Source organism: Puntigrus tetrazona, chromosome 24 (genome assembly GCF_018831695.1).
Source record: "Puntigrus tetrazona isolate hp1 chromosome 24, ASM1883169v1, whole genome shotgun sequence".
NCBI lineage: Eukaryota > Metazoa > Chordata > Actinopteri > Cypriniformes > Cyprinidae > Puntigrus > Puntigrus tetrazona.
Window position 1 is genome coordinate 10,531,132 of NC_056722.1, and position 20,264 is coordinate 10,551,395.

Below are 20,264 nucleotides of genomic sequence, written 5' to 3' on the forward strand. Positions count from 1 at the left end.
AGAAGAACAACATTTTGGAATTGGTCTGTTCACGCTAGCAGCAACAGCAACAAAATTACATGATTGTGTTGCTGACTTGCGGTGACACGAGCAACAGTGATCACTAGAAACTGATGTGGGCGTGATGAAAGTATGAGTTAAACCTATGAGGAAAAAAAAAAAAAAAAATATATAATATTTTTTTTTTTTTTTTTATATATATATATATATATATATATATATATATATATATATATATATATATATATATATATATATATATTAAAAATTAAAAAGTTAAATAAAAATTCAAGTTACCAAAAAAAAAATAAATAAATAAAATAATATATATATTTTTTATTACTTTTTTAATCTGTACTACTTATACATTTAAAAATATTAATATTTATATATAACAATATTGATATTGATCATTTTGACTCACACAGTGTATTGTTGACTAATGCTACAAATATGCATATATTAGCATCAAGTAAACTAATTGCTTGTCAAATTATAATATCTTCTCTGATCGCATATTGTAAAGAACAATTCAGATATGTAGTCTAAATGTTCTAAGTTAATGCAGCAGACTATTGTTCATAAAAACTAGTTGTGTGCATAACCAGTGACTAAACTCAACACTTGCCAAGTTGCAAAAAATATTTTTGGTTTAATTAATTATTAAATGTATTATTATTATTATTATTATTATTATTATTTTACTTCCAGAAAATCTGCTTTTTTAACACGGGCTTGTGGGCTTTTTTTCCCAATCAGATGTCAGAGTAAAACTATCCATTGTACAACATACTGTGTTGATATATCATTTACAGTCATACTTAAGTCAACTGGGGTTTCTAGTAACTATTCTCACATTCAATGACACATTTTTTTTTCCATGATGACGTTATTATTTTTTGGAAAGCGGCCACATAAAGTCACATCATATCAAATCTACTTACAGCTCACAATCTGACTAATTAATTTACATGAGAGGAAACTGCTCCAAGCAGTCACCAAAAAAAAAATAGCCGAGCTATTGAATGTTATTGCTGGCCTGTTGCCACACATCATGACAGAATTGATTGTCATATTGAGTGTGGCAGCAGTAGTTTTGCCATGACCAAATCAATGTGATTCATGAGTCTTTCCGGTTATGGCCCTGGCACACATTCCCTCACGTGCTCTCTATAAATGGAGCTGTACTCCACTGTCTGTAATTCTTTCATATCAGCATCCTATTCATTTACACAGTCTATAAATAGAGACATTATCACAGCAGATTGAAATAGGAGATCGATTCATCAAGAATGAAGCAGAAGCTGACATGATACTTTATGAACACCATGACAGCCAGAACACACAAATGTAATGTGAAATTATGACTCTATATAAGCAGAAAGAAAAGATAACCAAGTGCAAGTTTAGAAAATAAATTTGTAAACAGCAATCACTTTTAATATTTCTTAGCTATTGTTTTTTTAACCTGAAATTTGCACGCAAAGTATTATAGATATTTTAATACGTTATTATATTTTAGTTCTTAAACTTGATATAAGAGGTCACTGTGCTATAAAAACATCATGTAAGTTTCTGAACTCAAAACCTTTTGGAGTGTTCTAGTCTACACAGAAAGCATAATTTTAAAGCAATATGGATGAGATTAGGAGGAGAAACGGTTAGACAGACTCTAAAAAACAGCTCTGAAAAGTAGAAGTGCCATAAACCAACATACATGCTTTCAAACTACACGTCCTCAGCATGATTACGATCATTCTTGTCAAATGCAATTTTACTGAGCAGAGAGTCTACGGCTCTGGCTGAGCTATCACATAAGCAAAATGTTGCTGGCTTCAAAAAAATAGCTTCAAAAAAAACTGCTTGATATGTCCTGCCCTGTCATCCTGTTTCGGTTGAAATTATGAAATTGAAATTAAAAGGAAATGTCTGAAGAACAAATTATGTTAAAGCTAGAAATGTATTGTCACAACAAATGAATTGAATATATACCAGATCGAGTGAAAGATATATACCTGGTACTGAATCATGTAAGGCCTCAAAATAAACATACTAAAATGTTTTATTCGAACAAACTAATAAAATACTAATACTAATACTTGTCACGCTCCTGGACTTTGTGTTTTCTCATTCCTCATGGCTGGAGCAGGGGGGCCGGTCTCTCGAAGACCACACAAACGACTTTTTGTTTCTCTCCAATTTCACGCAATACCTGGACAGCTGCCTCTGCTCGTTTTATCAAACTAGACTGAACACCACCACACGAGTGCAACTGTCCAGGGGAAGGTCCTCGAGAGATCCTAGCCGCCTTCATTGAGTGGGTACTGGTGTTATGCAAGTCTTCGCTGACAGTGGACATCGTACATGATGACACCAGGACCCAGAGCCCAACCCACCATCTCCCTGCTGTGCGAAGATAAAGCCTGTGCCCACAATGGCGGTGCCAACGCCTAATGTGACTGACGAGCCATCGCTAGGGAGAGCGACAGAACTGAGGATTGCCTCAGAGCTGGAGCCTCTAACGTCAGACCAGGTGAGAGAGTTGGCTACAGACCTCGCCACGGTGGAAAAAGCTACAAACAGCAAGAGTGTGGAGTTGAGCTCCGCCCCTGTACCAAGGCTGAGGTTAGCTAATAATACTTCTGGGGCTGCTAGATATGGAAGATAAGGATGTAATTGACTGGGAAATTAAACCAGAGTTCGATCCTTTCCCTTTCCTCCCTTCTTTGTCTCTGCTGGTCCCGTCCAGCTCAGAAGGGGCTCCCTATACTCCAGTGCCAGCTCCTCCAGAGCACCCTCCAGTGCCCACTCCTCAAGTGCACCCTTAAGTGTTAAGCCCAGAGGATATTCAAAAATTCACGCTCTCCCATCCAGCTGTGGGTTAGATTCACAGCGGGTCTGCCCCCTGTCTCTATTGGTGTTGTGGCTGAACGATCCCTCTACTCCGCTTCCTGCCTCTGAGTCCCAGACTCTGCATCAGCACTTAGACCTGTCAGCTCAGCACTCAGCACAGTGGCTTCTAGCTCCCTCCACTCCACCAGCTCCGCAGGGCTCCCTTGTACCTCTGGCTTTGACCCACATTGATCTGTCGTCGACCATCCGCCAACTCGGGACTCCATTCCTCCAGCTATGCTTCATCCCTCCATCCCTTTGGCTCTGTCAGGCTCCTACTTGCCTCCAGCTCCACCTCAATCCTATGTCGCTCCAGATACCAGTCTCCGCATCAGTCACCGGCACCATCTGCTCAACATTTGCTTTCTGGATTCTCCCCTTCGCCCTGGCCCATCGGCTTTCCGTCTCCGCCTCAGGCTCCTCCTACACCTGATCCATCACTGTTGGTCAGCACCCTGGATTTGGCAGCCATTCCTCCACCATGGCTCCTCCCTCTGTCGGCTCCATCATGGGTCACCATCATGGCTATGGCCTGGGTCCTGCCTGGCTCCTCCTGCTCCAAGTGTTTCCTGTCTCCTCCCTCTGTCTGAACCACCCTGGACCAGTCTAGTTGGACTAGCCTGGTCGTCCTCCTCTACCTGCACCTCCTCCAGTATTGTCTGCCTATCTTCCTGCCAGCCTTTCGCCGTCCCCTCTAGTTTCTAGTCTAGTTTCTGTCTCCCATGACTGTATCATTATGTTCAGGTGTGTGTTGGTAATTATCTTCATTACCTATATTAGTTTGATTCCATTTAGTGTCAGTTTGTCTGCTCTCGTCTATGCTACCTCTATGTAAGTGTGTGTGCGCCCCTTTTTTGTAAATTTTCCTTATTGTGGATTATTAAAAGACTTAAGTGTTACCTGTCATGTTCTTGTGCACTCCTTTCCACACCACACCGTGACAATACTAATGTTAATACTAATAAAACACTTTTTCCTGTTTTGAAAGATCTCAATATACTATTATATAAACAAACTAATATATATATTATTATTGGAGCTACAAAACGTATGAATTGTATGAGTGTGGTCATTCAAATTCATATGAATTAACTACCTTGTATAATATGTACGAATTGCTGCCAAATCTCAAAACTCCCTCTACAAAATAGTGGATAATTTTGCAAATATTCGTCCATGACATTTAATATTTGTATTTTATCACTATTCTTTTATTTATTTATTTTTAACATTAGAAAAATCTAATATTTGAGCCACTAGATTTTCTAACATTTGGTCATTTTTGTCACATAATGACCCTAATGTGACCACATCTTCGTAAACACCCTATCATGTTATTAAGATGGCAAGTTTTGCAAGAACCACTCACATATTTTATCTTCTTTGATCTACTTTTAAAATCACTTCTTCCTGCCACTTTGAAACCGAAAATTTCTTCCCACATGCCCACCTTTATAAATTAGCAAACTCAATCTGTGCTTCTACTTTTAGAGCAAAATTTCATAAGGACACATAGTTTCCTCATAATGTCCATACTGTGATTTTTGTAAAGAATATCCGGCCTGTAGAGGCTATAAGGTTATAAACGATGGCTCTCTTTAATGCCACTTCCTCTGAGCCTCTCTCTGCCTCGTTTCCTCATTAGCACCGCAGCCTATCGAAACCATACATCCCTGTCATACAGCGAGTGAGTTCAACGGATATTTCATCTCACACTAAATCTTTTTTTTCTTTAACACAGCCTACAGAGAGACATAAATGGAAGGAAAAGTAATTACTCCACCAGTGGATGTATTTCTAAATATCAAACTTCAGAGGGGGTTCAAACGCGCAGGCTCATCTGTTAAGTTCAGTGGCTTAAAGTAGCAATAACAGCAGCGTATGATCAATGCAAAACCAGCAGGTGTGTGACTCACCAAGAAAAGATCAATTCAAAGTGCTGCTGAAAATAGCACAGCTATTTCACCAAAATAACCGAATGGAAAGTCCAAATAGAAAATGTGTGCGCATCTTTGAATCATGCATGTTTGTCTGCTTTTCAACAAACTATTTATACCCTGGCGGATATTTGTCTGTCTTGTCTAATTTTGGCCTGATTGTATGACTAACTCTACAAACACTGACGGATGAGTTCTTTACTCTTGTCTGGTTGAGTGTACAGCACACAAAAAAAAAAAAACACAAATGCCACAACATTTGTACATTTTGAGAAGATCTGTGTTTAAAAGGGTCTTTTACTATCAGTTCTTAAAGAGCAACTATGCTTGAAATTATAAATGCCAAAAGTGTGTGTTTCCATTAACACACATACATTAGCATTTATAAGTCTTTTTAGGATTAAATAGATAGTTCAACTGAAAATGAAACTATGGTTATGAAAATGGTTATTATTCACTCACTCTCATGTCATTCCAAATCTATTCCTTTTATTTTGAATTACAAAATAAGATATCTTTAAATATTTTTTTCTGTCTCTCCACTGACAGATACAAATATTTTTATTGTTAGGTGAACTATATATGTAAAATAATGACTTTATTTAACGATTCTGTATCTATATGTCACCATAGTGCCATTTTGGAGAGCATCCATTGCTTTCGGAGGAATGCAGTCACGTAAGTTTTAAAGATGCAATTTTACAGAGATAATCTGAATACAGACTTTGCTCAGGCATTTCAAAATGACCATAACATTTTAGATGCTATGGAATAAGATCAATCCTCTAGTTAGTTAGGTTTTCCGTCCCATAATGCAAAGTATTTCTCCTTTTTTTTTTACTTTTTGGGGGATTTTCATTTGCAATTTCGCCATTTCACTCGTTTCTGATGCAATACTTCAAAATGAGCATAAAAAGAGGGCAATTAAAATATAAATAATGATGATCAAGATTTCTCTCATTTTACGTATTCTTTGATCACTGCGGTATTGCCGATTTCGACTTTCTTCTTTGGAAGTTCACCGGCTTTATAAAATCTCTTAATTGAATGAAACTCACCTCCCGGTCATCGCTGTTTATACTGACCTCTCAAATGGCTCCAGCTGTGCGTTTCGCAATGTTTTGCATTTAAATATGCTGCTAGGATGTTCTAGAATGTTCTGGAATGTTACCAAATGAATCCCATTTTAAAGTATGATGCCAGCAAGGTCATGGGTTATGCATGAACACTACACATCAAAGCTTAACGCTGAGGGTTAGAATTTGACTCTAAGTATGATTGATGCTTGTCTTACACAGTAGGATTTTTTAGCATCCACGGTCAAACCAAAGCCAAACCTTCAACCACGATTGCCTAATGCATACAGAGTACAGGGTTACGAATTCCGGAAGTCTTTGCTAATGATACTCTTGGTCTGATGAAGTCGGAAACCTCTGGTTTGTCTTAAACAGTGACATGCGGGCTGCAGTTTCAGCATCAGACATCCGAGATAATGAAAGTGAATTACAGCTTTTTTGCATACTAGGGGCCCTCCGGTATGAAGCCGCTATATCACATTACATTAAACTCCTGATTGCAATGCAGTTTGAGCTCTATTTATAGTCAGCATCACCGTCAATAGACTTGTGTTACGAGGGGTGGATGAAAGCTATTATGACAGAGGTCACAAATCAATTGCATAATATAGTAAAGATGCTGTGTCGCTATGCGAGGTATGCTCGACTGTGTCTCACACACGCACACCGTGCAGTGTCCATCAGGAGGCCGAGCACACAAAGAGCTTTCTCAATTATTCAGTGCACCCAGTGCAATCTATTACATCACATCCATTATGAAGGAGCCAGACCTTAAAAATCTATTCTCTTTATAACTGCAATCCTCTAAGCATCAGGTTAACAGCATTAAGACACAGCAAAATCATTCAATGCTGAGCCAGAAGGTCAAAGATATTTATAAAAATGTCTTTTGTTAGTCAAATGATCAGCGGGATGAACACCATGAATCAACAGCGGAAATCACAACATGAGCTGGCGTGCTGCTCTGCGATGATGTGATTTTTTGACTGCTTCCTAAGAGGTCCTGAAGAGTTCACATTATTTATGTTTCGCGGCAAACCGGGGATATTAAAGAAATAGCTCATTCAAAAATTAAGATGCTGACATCATTTACTTGATGTCAAACAACATTGCTTTCTGTTTGTCTCGTGATTAAACTGGCATTAAAACGAAGCATTGAAGCAGTACATACAGTATATGAACAATGCCTTTTAGAGTTAACGGCATTGACACCACTTTATTTTGGCCCCGTTTCAGACAGGATTAGGCTACTCAATTAGGACATTTAAGTTATTTTTATAAATAGCCTTAGAAACAAACATTACTAGTGTGCATCTTAAGATAAAACAAAGGCACTGACATGGTTTATTATGAGTCAGTGCAAGTTTCTTTCAGTAGAAACAGCAAAGATTTACATCTTAGCTTAAGTTTCTGTAAAACTGGGGGCATAAGAAGCTATTATATGACTTTTATTGACAATTTAGTGATTGATTTTCTGAAAAAAAAATAATGATATTTTTATAATATAATAATAACATTTTTAGTGTGTTTTTTTCGTAAAGTTCTTAAGGTCCTGAATGTATTGTTTACTTAGACAAGTGACCATATGTTATCTGCATTTCATTATAGTTGAAACCGTTTACATATATGCTAATTGCATTTACAATATAACTTTAGAGTGACATTTGACCCACTTATGTACATGTTTATATGTAATTATTACTATAATCTTGTATAGTAAATATATATATGTGTGTGTGTGTGTGTGTGTGTGTGTTTTAGGACATTGCTATTAAATTGTGTCATGTATATTTGGAATTATGTTTTTGAATTTTGATAATTTAAAATACTAAATATCAAACAGCACACTACAGTTATGTGCTTTCGTATGTTAGTCAAAGCATCAAAATACATGTACTTCTTTATAGATCAACAAAAATGTATCAAAACACAATGATTTAAAATGCTTTTTTTTAATTTGACATTATTACTAAGTATGTGGTAAAAAAGCATTTCATCAGATTGCATTAATTTCTTTTCCAAAGATGAACAGAGGTCTTATGATTATAAAAAGACGTGATGGTGATGGTGCATCTTTTATTTCACAAAGGCTGCTGCGTGTGCTTTTTCCTTTAATGTCACATTCTAATTAGATTTTTAGTCCACTGAAGTATGACTGGTCTTCTGGAATATATTAAGTAATACTTTGTTGTTTGCGATCATGACACTGAAGCAAGAGCTTGAAGTTGGACTCACCTCCATAGTGGTGAGATTGCACCTGTGTGGCCAGGCATCTGCAAACCAGCCATCCGCGGAGCACTGATCGATATCCACATCCTGCAGGCTGACGTCCACTCGAACAGCACCCCTATATGACGTGATGACAAAAAAAGAGAAACTGCTAACTATATAAAGTGCTATATAAATAAAAGAGATTGATTGATTGAACTGTAAAGAAGTATAGCAGTATTAAAGTCTAACATTGGCGCTTTCAATAGACGATTACAGTGCTTCACGCATACATTTAATGTTAAAAGCGTGCTAAAGGGATTTTGTGTCATTGATTGACAAGTCTATTCAAATCCTAAATTGTGTCTTTGTTCTAAGTGACATTACAGCCGATGTGGATGTGTGTCTACATCTATTAAGACTTTTCCGTATTGATATTTTCACCCAGTAAACAACAAATCATCAATAAGATGATCAATGCGCTCTTTATCAGTCTGGTCTTCCCCTTCACTCGGCAGAAGAAAGGAAGCTTCCGCATTCTCATCAGCACTAATAAAGGGACGAAAAAGGACATTAAATCTTCCAGGACCTTAAAGAGATACCACGTATAATAGCAGTGTACACTGACATTACAGATTTGGCATTTTTTACAGTTTTGAGCATAAGAACGCACTCAAACAATGAAGTTGACAGACACTGAATGATCTTTAATGGCTTCTCTCTTCAGCAAGTTTATTTTTATTTCTCATCACAGCTGTCTGCAGAAACATCCTCACATCTGCTGTCAACGTGCCGGAACATTAAGAACAGGCTTGTGCAACATCCCAGTCTCGGTTGAAAGAAATCACATTATGAAGCACAGGTGCCAATGCCATCCAAAAGGCCTGTTCACACCAATACGAATCCGGTACCATTTGCGCAAGTGATCTGTCTGTTAACATGGGCTGAATACAAGTGCAAATCATTCTCAGGCAAGCAGGTGAAGCTTAAGGGAACACAACACTTTTTTGTAAAATAACCTAATTTTCCAACAGTTACATTGTGTGCTGATGTAAAATAAAAAGTTGTGATTTTCTAGGCAGACAGGGCAAGGAACTACGCTCTCTCATCGAGGAACGTCTCTTCTTCAAAAATTTGAAAACCTCACAAAAATACAAATTCCAGAGCTGCTTTATGAACAACCTTTATCGTACGATGCAAGACACATAGCTAAAGACCCTTCATTGTTTAAATGAATTTTTTTATTGCTGGTTACAATTAAATTATTTGCTGTCTGGGTGGAACAAATCTTGTGTATGGATCTAGACTGCAGTCTGCTAATTGATGACCTCTGGACAAGGTTGTCGGTGTTTGGAACTGAGCCAAGGGGGAGGTAATGTGTTTTTAAATTGAACTTGTCAGATTTGATTATATTTTCATTTAATGACGTTATCGTACTTATGTATTACTTTTAACAAACACACATTTCCAGTGAGTTTCAGGAAGAACGCAGGGGTCGGACTGGGACATCATTTCAGGCCGGGAAATCTCACACTCATCCTCAAAGTATTACAGTATTACATTATAAAGTATTAAATTAGAACCATGTGTTATTGTTTTATTGTCAAAATCGGTACAATAATAAATAGCTACATCTTGAATACATTTTTACAAAAAAATCTTAACACTGAACATGTTTTTGCACTACCATGGGTCATGTTTTATCCTATGTAAAATAAGCATGGTATATATATATATATATATATATATATATATATATATATATATATATATATATATATATATATATATATATTTTTTTTTTTTTTCTTTTGAATGATTAGTTTTCCCACAAATACCTATTTGAAACAGTGGTAGCAAACCCCCTGGTAATTTGTGTTTACACTGTCAAAAATTAAACATGCATAAAATATTCATAAAATACTTCACAGTGGTTCCATAGAAGAACCATTTTTGGTTCCACAAAGAACCATTCAGTCAAAGGTTCCTTGCTGAACCTTCTTTACCCAAAAAGGCCTTTTGTGAAACAGAAAGCTTCTTCAGATGTTAAAGGTTCTTTATGGAAGCATGTAAACAAAAATGGTTATTTTGGCACGGTGTACTTCAACTAGTAAATTTAACTAAGTTATGTTGAGTAAAACCAGATTAAACAAGAGTAAGAGAGTTGTTGCTGTCTGCAGTAACTCCCTCTAAACCTGTTATAAAACGATGTGAATATTTGTCTGTCATTCCTATCTTTTGGCTAGCAGTTTAACGCATAAGTAAACAAAGACAAAACTACAACCGTTTTACGGATGTAACTGACCTGAACTTGTCCTACAGGACAGTTTTTCCTCTCTGCTCAACCTGATTCTCGACGCGAGCGTCATTTTTGGCGGACGCGTGGACGCGCGGAAGCTCGGAGCCAGCGCGAGGCGAATCAAATTGCCTGTCGAGACTAACCGATTCGTCATTTATAAATGTTTAATCATTTTAATAATTAATTGCTTTTGTGTTTTATATAGTTTTATTACTGAATGACGAATTCGGAATTATTACCTTCTACTGGCAATATAGTAATAATAATAATAATAATAATAATAGTCAAAATAATAATAAAGTAGGACCAGTTTACATTAGCAGTATACCGATGCTACAGAAAAGCCAGTCATTACATGCTTGTGTTTTGGTTCGGACTTCGTAATAAAGACAGCGAGAGAATAAACATAAAGATCAGGAACTGCGTGTTTCTGGTTAACTGCTCATCTGTGTCCCATTAAAATCTACTTAAAACACAATAGGTGTATTTAAAGGGTTACTCCACCCCAAAATGAACATTTTTTGTCGCTATTCACGTTGTTACAAAATCGTAAAAACTTTATTCGTCTTCAGAACACAATTATGCGACTGTCCTGTTGACTGCCAAGTAATGGACACTGTCAAGGTCCACAAAAGTAGGAAAGACATTATCAGAATAGTTCATCTACCATCGGTGGTTCAATCTGCATTTTCCGAAGCGACCAGAATACCTTTTGTACGCAAAGAAAACAAAAATAACGACTTTATTGAACAATCTGAGTCACTGTATGGGTTGGAGTTAGCTCCATTTTGGAGAATATCCATCACACACTACATTTTTTTTTTGTCAGCTACGACACAGGGATGCATTTTCTACATGTATTCACGCTTTGACTTGAATTAAAACGTTTTGCGGATGACGAAGAAAAGCACGTGCGGGTTGCGTTCAGCACATACATTGTTATTTTTTATTTTCAAAATGTATTTCTTACTTGTCTGGACCTTGACGGTGTTCATTACTTGGGAGTCAATAGGACAGACAAAAGCCTCTCAGTTTTCATCCAAAATATCTTTAATTGTGTTCCGAGGATGAATAAAGCTTTTAGGGGTTTGGAATGACATGAGGGTAGGTGACTGAAGTCAGTTTTCATTTTGGGGTGGAATAAGCAGTAAGATATTTTCAGTTTGAATGTCCCAGCTGTTTGCTCACTGAAACTTGCTGTTTTTACCTCAGTTTCTAACATATATTTAGTTTTTGTTTATTCATTATTCACTGAAATCTTTGACAAGACATTCATTAATGGGTTGGAGTTGTGTGAATTACTTTTTGGACTACCGTGATGTTTTTATCAGCCGTTGGAACTTCTGACGGCACCCATTCACTGCAGAGGATCCATCAGGTGCGGTGATGCAATGCTGAAATCTCCAAATCTTTTCGGATTAAAAAAACAAACTCATCTACATCCGGGTGAACTAAAACAATCTGATGGAAGGTATCGCATACATCAAAACACGCATAAAAACGTTGATTTATATAACCAGTTGTTTCCTGAAACCGTTCATGTAAATTCCATAAATGTGGATATATGGTATCAAAGGCGTATGAGAACGATGCTAATAATCCTCCAGACTCCGTCTTTCTCGTGTACTGCAGGTGGAAAATCATTATAAGCTATACACGCCGGTCCTGCAGGGATGCAAACACAGATCAGAAAACACAGAGGAGGAAGACCGCCTGAGGTAACACAGATCTCTCTGAGACTGCATCCGTTTCCTGTCTTTTTCTCTTTCTTCCTCTCAGACAGACACAGAAGGTGCAGCCGCGGAATAGTCTCCGCTCGCCTTAATTGAAGCCTCGGCCAAGCAAGTGCGCTAATTTTAGCGGCCGTGTTTGTCAAGCGTCGGAACGCCACATCCTTCACCCAAGGTCAAATGGGACCTATGGCTCTGTGTCGCCGTTATTAACACGCAAGACAGAAAGTGGATTCGTAACAGCGCCATCATTTTGTCTCGATGATGAAAAGCCTCGTGATCATTGCGATTACAATAAATTGACTGTAATTGCTATGGCAGACTATGTGACATTGGATTGTATTTCAGTCTTCCTCGAGACTGAAATGAGATCTGGAGACGCCGGCAAGATCTGTCGAGATTTTTCTGTATCTTAATCGACAGTGTTCAACCGGGAGATCTATATCTTGTTAAAATGCACTACATAAAATGTTCTCGGACTTCTCGGAGCAAAAAGAAATACATAAAGTATTGTAATTACACTTCAGAAAAACAGGACTCCTAATTATCAATTCATTAATTATTATTATTTTAATTTATCATATACGATATTTAAAATTGAAATTATGACACCACTTAAAATAGAGATCCCTCATTTGGTTCATTTTAATAACATGATATATTTTAACAACAGACTAAACCTTTTATATCTAAATGCTATTAATTTTCAGATATAATAGGCTAGTCATCATCCTTTATTTGCGTCGTCTCAAAAGAGCTGTATCCAACCATTTCAATTACACAGGTCATTTGCATAAAAGCTTCATGATATTCTTATTTGCACACACATAAATAATTAACTGTAAAAAAGCTCCCCGAGTGTTGTCGTTGTTTTTTTTGTTTTTTTGTAAGGTAATGTTTCTTTAAGTGGCATGTTTACAAGCTCTTATATTTACATAATTTCTGGGGTTGAAGCACTGATCGACCGATTAGATGAGAGATAGGATGAGAGATAGGATGAGAGATGGTGCAGTCCTAAGTGATGCATTTATATTTGCAGTATAAATATATTTTTTCACATGGTTTATACAAAAATCACATTACTTTTTGTGTATCAGCTAAAATCTGTAATTAGCCTGATATAAAACTGACACTGTACATGCATAATTCTAACCTAAAAGAAACATTTACCAAAAAAGTGAGTTGTCTAAAGCTTCAGAAGAGAACTAGATTATTATTATGTATTATTATTAATTTTTTTATACTAGTTACACAATGTTCTGCTATGTTAAATGTAATTTTTTAATAAAAAAACACACAATATCTGTGTAATATATGTAATAAACCAGTGAGTTATTATTAATCACAGAACTTAACTTATATATATATATATATATATATATATATATATATATATATATATATATATATATATATATATATCAATGATGCTACATAAAAAAAAAAAGTTAAATGATTTTTTTTACATTGTGTATCTTTAGTAAACCTACATTTGAATATTATAATTGATTAAAAAGAGAAAAAGTGCACATTTATAATAATGAATAATCTACTCTTGTTACACAGTTGCATCAGTGTTTACAGTACAATTTTTGTTTTACAAAAACGATCATAAGAGACATCATTTATTTATAATTTTTTTGTTGGTGTTGGCAAAGGTTAGTCAAAAGATTTGTGTAATGCAGTGATTACCATCATGATGTCTGTCAGTAATAACATGTCACATAGTGGTGATCAAGAGCCATCTGCTCCGCTAATCCAAGTTAGATTATAATCCGGTAATGTCCTCAAATATTTTTATTGTATAATCCTGTTTGTAGGAATGAAGCAAAATATCAGCGATCGGGCCAAATAAGATAAGACGTGTCCTCGCTGGATGGCACCCAGGCGATGCAGTTAATTAAATCTCTGTTCTGAGAACTATTTTGGGCCCTGTATGTCCAAACAGCTGATCAGAGAGAACAGCAAAGCGACGATGTTGCTTTCCATTTAAAGCTGGATGTCAGATACGATATCTCCTACTTCTGAATGCTTCGTTGCTTCATGCTTTGAAAATACGAAATCTTATGCTACACTGCGGTTATTAACCGATGAAACCCAAATAAGGTTGTTTCTGTGGTTTAAATGAATGCATATGCAATAAGTCAGTGATAAATAATAATATTTCTGACTGAAAAATTAGATGTTAACATCATCGACAAAGAAGTCGTGAAGTTGCTATCAAACTGGAGCATTATTATCAACACCGATCATTTACTGTGACCATGCAAAGGTTGCTAAATTTGGTTGCTGCAACCTATTTCTTCTAAACAGATATTTATGTAACAGTACATTCCCCTAGTTAAAATTCAACATATTTAATTGAATTAAAATTCATTCATTTTTACACCAGATGCAGTGAGATTAGCGTCGGTGCTGCGAAATCAAAAGCGGCCGTATTTCAAATGCATTATAGCATTAAAATAAACATTTAGTACTTATTACAACAAAATACTTTACTTCTTACAAGAAAATACTCAAGTATGTTTTCCGATGCTTAATTGCATTCTGAATTGCTATTTAATGAAAATGTATTATAGTTTAAATTTACATTAAACGCAATTAGCTGAATGCTAAAGTGCTTTTCTGACTCACTTCAGTAGGACTAAGTAATCTTTATAGGTAATTTCATAATTATATCATGCTTGTATTGTCTTATGCAAGCGCTGCCGAATAAACTGGCAAGCGCTTGTGATGAAATAACGTGCTGTTTCTTTTGAAACTTGTGTATCAGGTATCTATTTGGAATTAAACATTTTTAAAGAAGGAGTTGCAATATTGGTAGCACTTTAGGAGACAGTTTTTAACTATTAACAATGACTTTTCCTTCAATAAATTCTTAATTTGCTGCTTATTAATAGCTAGTAAGGTAGTTGTTGAGTTTAGGTATTGGGTAGGATTAGGTGTGTAGAATAAGGCATTATTATGTGCTTAATTAGCACTAATAAATGGATAAAATTGTAATAATATGCATGCTAATAAGCAACTAATAGGTGTAAGCGTATTAAAAAAGTGTTACCAAAATATTTTAAAACGTAAATATAGTATCAAATAACACTACAGTTAAAATTCTAATACTTTGCATGTGCTTATGTTAGTCATTAAGCAAAGTGTACTTCTTTCATGCTTTATTAAAACATTATTTTAAAAGAAAAACTGAACTTTTGACTTTGAATCATTGCTTTTCGCGCCAAGCGTTTCATGTTGATGTCTTTTTTCTTGCTGGTCCTTTTGCATTGGTCTGAATGAAAATGCAAATTCGTTCTTTTCCACTAGGTGCCACTGTTAGGGCGGTTAAAATAGCGGTTTCCGCGGTAACGCTTTGCCCGAAGAACTGACTACGAGACCAATCACGTCAAAAGAGCATCGGGCAGCATCGGAATCGCTGAAAGAAATGTCTTGAAGACGTTTGCGCAATGTAAACGATTGTTATGTTTCGTCTATGTCTGAATGTCTGAGGAGATGGGGTCGTGTAATGGCAGTGGGGTAGGAGGTGAAATGCGAGGGCACAAAGAGACGCTGACATTAAAGATCGCTGGGCTGTCTGCTTTGATAACGGTCGACAGTACTCGGCAGATTGACCCCGGTGTCACGGTGCGGACGACAAGCAGGGTCTTGAGTCACATTAGACAAAACTCGTCCTGTCACCCTAATGCATTTCCCTCACATTTCCCTCATTTTGTTTCCTTAAAATAGAAGCACAACATGACATTGAGATCATACTAAAACATAATGCTTCGGTGCACTTGATTTATTAAGAGGACGCTCTTAAGGCCGTCTGCCATTCAATGGACATGTGCCTTGAAGCTAGCTGAGGTTCTGTCGCCGCCTGAACAAATACAAAAAATTACTCTACGCTTCGTCCATCCATATTTCATGAAGTCCACGGCAGAATGACAGTTTGCTCTTTAGAGAGTGTGTATAACAGTCTCCTGTTTCATTGTGCAAGGTTTTGTTGGCTAATTGAATTTTATCTAACTGTCTTCCTTTTCTTTTTGGACTACATTAGCATAACAGCGCTCGTGGCGAGATCCAGCTTCGCGCTGGATGAAAAGAGGTGACATCCGTCTCAATGCGTTTTCCTTTTAATGAGCTTCCCTCTTTTTTTGTAATGCCAAACTGAAATTCAATTCAAATAGAGCAGAACAGTGAGAAACCGTGTTCACGCTAATTCCAGCTAACACAGGAAACTGAAGGATTTGATTTTGATGAGTTTTGTGAAAATAAAATGTCAAAATATGGGTAAAATAATTTTTCATCATTATTCGATATAACGATATATATATATATATATATATATATATATATATATATATATATATATATATATATATATATATATATATACGTAAAGACAAAACATACTTATTATGGCCTGTGCTTATTAAAATATAGCAAAAAAGGAGATTCTCATTTTAAAACCAGACAAATTGGTAAATCCTAGGATAGTGGCAAATATTGCAAATATTATAAGGATTTAAAATAACTTTTTATGAATTAATATTTGCTAATTAATTAATAATGTATTTATTTATTCAGTTCCAATTTATATTAGGTGGCCTTAACTGCTATGTACTTACATTAAATTAATAATTTGATATAATGCGTTTCTTGTGTACCTATATGTAATTGCATCTGTAATTAATTTCTGTAATTACTACATTTATAATTACACTGTTGACCTATCCCTTACACCTTAACCCGTCCTTAAACCAACCCATGCCACCAAACCTGTTCCTAACCTTACCCTTATCTCACCTCGCATACAATATGATCACAATTGTATATAATAAGTGTATTGTACTTATTTTTTGATGTAGTTAAGGCAACCTAATATAACATGTAACCAATTATCCTAAACATTACTGACAGAACTCATGTTATATAAAATACACTGTAGCATTTTAGCGGTTGTGTCCTCTGAATCATGGTAAAAATATACTATGTTGATTATTCTATTTTAGTTTTCTGTTATTGTTCGAATTAATAAATAAATACCTACATGCATACATACATGATGCTTGAAAACCCCTTGAAAATGCATGCTTTGAAAACAAATACCAACATAATGTATGTTACAAAATGAGCACTGTCTCTTTAAGACTACCGTGCCAGTAGTAATTGGCCTATTCCAAACTCGGCCTCCCTTGGGCTGTTGGCAGGAGCTTGTAGGGCAGAGGACCTAGAGCCCATGTGGGTTATAATAGGACATTGTGGATTTGTGTATCCCCAGAGGCCCCTGACAGACCGGACAGCCTTAATAGAGTTCACTTTTCTCTCCATCCAACCCTCACTCACACCTGACAAAGGAAAAAAATTGCACGGCACCGTAAGATCCATTTTATGTACAGTCAGGCCTATTTGAATACAAAATATTCGGAGAAAGATCACTAAGCAACTAAACATATGAAAGGGCAAATCTTAACGTCACATCATACGCTGAGTTTCTAAAGAATTGTGAAGGACCGAATTTGTTGAGGCATTTTGGGAACCGTACTCCAGTGTTCAAATCACGGTCTACATGGTAGCACTCATGGAAGAACTGGGAAGTTCGATTTCTGAAAGTTCATCTCCCGTTACACTTCAGAGAAATCAATACATAAAAGCACGGCTACATAAAATAGCAGCATCTGTAAAAGAAAGGCGTACCCTTCACCATACAGACGATTATTGTTGCTCATCAAGAGCCACATTAACATTAATTCTGCTAAATAAATTAATTCTACTAATAATCATTCTACTAAAATTATTTGCAAATGTGTTTCACTGTGTCATGAGCACTTCTCATTTGACAACTAGTCCTATACCAGACGAATGCTCATAATCAACTCCTTTCCACATGATTTAAACAGCTATTTTATAATAATCATTTTTATAATAATCATTTTTAAGAATCTGGGTTTTTAAATAAACTTTCTACAAATAAAATACATTTTTACATAATTTATATTATTATTTTATTTATATATATATATATATATATATATATATATATATATATTTTTTTTTTTTTTTTTTAAATAATTAATCATCTTTAATATTACATATGACATTTTACAACTTGAAATAAACTTTTCTTGTTATTAAATATTATATTTTAAAATATATTGCCGTCATAGATTTGTTTTCTGTGTATATCTATATGTTGGCTGCACCAGTATGACTTTTTCAATTCAATCCTTTCAATCCTATATATATATATACAGTTAAAATTATTTTATAGACATCCCTGTATGTATGAATTACATTTTAATGTATTTTTAAATGCAGTAAATTTGAATAGGTCCAGACAAAATAATGGACACACCACTGACCCTTGGGCCAATAATCAGTCACCCAGAACAACCTAACAATACCCTAGAAACCACCAAACAACCCTAGACATCCATATAGCAACGTGCTAAAAACACTTAAAACAACTTCATAGCAATGTCCTGACATCCAGCAGCAACAGCAACCTCCTCCAATAAAAGCCCAAATATATTTGAAATTCCTCACATGTGTGCTCTGCATGTCCTTTAGCTCAGGTTACACCAGATAATGGAACTTGTCAAAGTGAAAAAAGACTCAACTAGATGTAATTAACTTTTCGCCTGCATGGCCCGGACGTTTCGCTGCACAAACATCAGGCTGTCCGTCACAATAAGACGTCTAAATTTAAAATCCAGACACGCAACATTAATCTAAAAACGTCTGCAGATGCACGAGAGGTGCCTCTAGTTGCTGTTGTACATCTTTCATTATTTATTCATTATCGTATTGACTGAAAGGTATCCTGGGAGCGAAGACTGAAGACATCGCATCACGGACCACCCCTTCCCCCCTCCATTGCCCCTTAATAAATATGTGTAGGTGGCAAAGAGTGGGCCTAAAGACAACAGGATGGATCTACCTTAATGTCACGGCCAGCAAGTGTTTCTGAATTCATTACCCAGGGGATACAAGCCATCATAAGACGAAGCCTTGGCCAAATATCGACCCGTGCAGAGAGGTTACAAATTACAGCATAACTACTGAACAAACCCAGAGAGACACTGGCTTCCGCTGGCTTTCCTCATTTAGACGACAGACTGGAGAATTTGACGATGGCGGATATAAATGGAAACACCATTTTGCTACACTCTGCAAATTGAGCTCAGTCCCTGAATTGCTTCGTTGCAACGGTCCGGCTATGCATTTAAAGCAATCGCGTAAATGATTTCCCTGAAAGGAGCTGCAGCTCGTGAAGAACAATTGTGGCTGTAAAACCTGAGTCCACGGTGCTGGTGCCTGTGGGATTAATTAGTAAACAGGAAACGGCACTATTCCTGTCTCTGAGCTCCAGTGTTAACGCACACCCCTTAACTAAGCTTGGAGTCGAGGATCCTTGTACACAACATCTCCATCGCTTTGGCCTGATCAGTCTAAACATCTCCAATGACCGCGGTTGTATATTGAGAAGCGAGCTGATTGTTCGGGGGCCGAGGGGTTTCTTGCTATGCAACCGGCATTGGTTATTTTTAGAAGCACTCTCTACACCTGCAGTGACGGTTTGCCATACTAACCAACAGCATTCGTGGCAAGCGATACATAAACGTCGACGATAAGGATGTGGAAAACCATTATTGTCGCTGCATTGGTCGATGTTGCAGTTCCGTTACAATAAATTGCTTAGCCATATCTTCGAAATCCACACTGAAACATGCATTTATTTTATTTTACTTTTGTATTGTAAAACATCTTATGAAAATAAACCTCACTGAGATAAATTATTCATTGAATTTACAATTTTTTTAAGCTACGTTATTGCAAACGATTCATTTTAGATACATTTAAATAAATACATCTTGAAATAAATGTGTTAATTTAAATGAAGCTAAAATAATTTTAATAACCACTTATCTCAAGAAAAATTAAGTATCTTATTTTTACTGTACTGAATTAATTGAACAGCAATTATATATATATATATATATATATATATATATATATATATATATATATATATATATATATATATATATATATATATAATTATTAAAATAAACATATATAATAATTCAGTAAATAAAAATATATATATATATATCAATATATAATAATA

The 20,264-nt window shown here is 35.9% G+C and overlaps 1 protein-coding gene across 2 annotated transcripts in view; it reads right to left on the reverse strand.

Moving 5' to 3' along the window:
* gpr158a (G protein-coupled receptor 158a) overlaps nt 1-20,264 on the reverse strand; it is a 78,037-nt gene that overhangs the window by 55,959 nt on the left and 1,814 nt on the right. For both annotated transcript variants that reach the window (XM_043226910.1, XM_043226911.1), the window contains exon 2: nt 8,141-8,252. In XM_043226910.1, the coding sequence (XP_043082845.1) occupies nt 8,141-8,252 (112 nt within the window). The remainder of the gene's footprint in view (nt 1-8,140; nt 8,253-20,264) is intronic.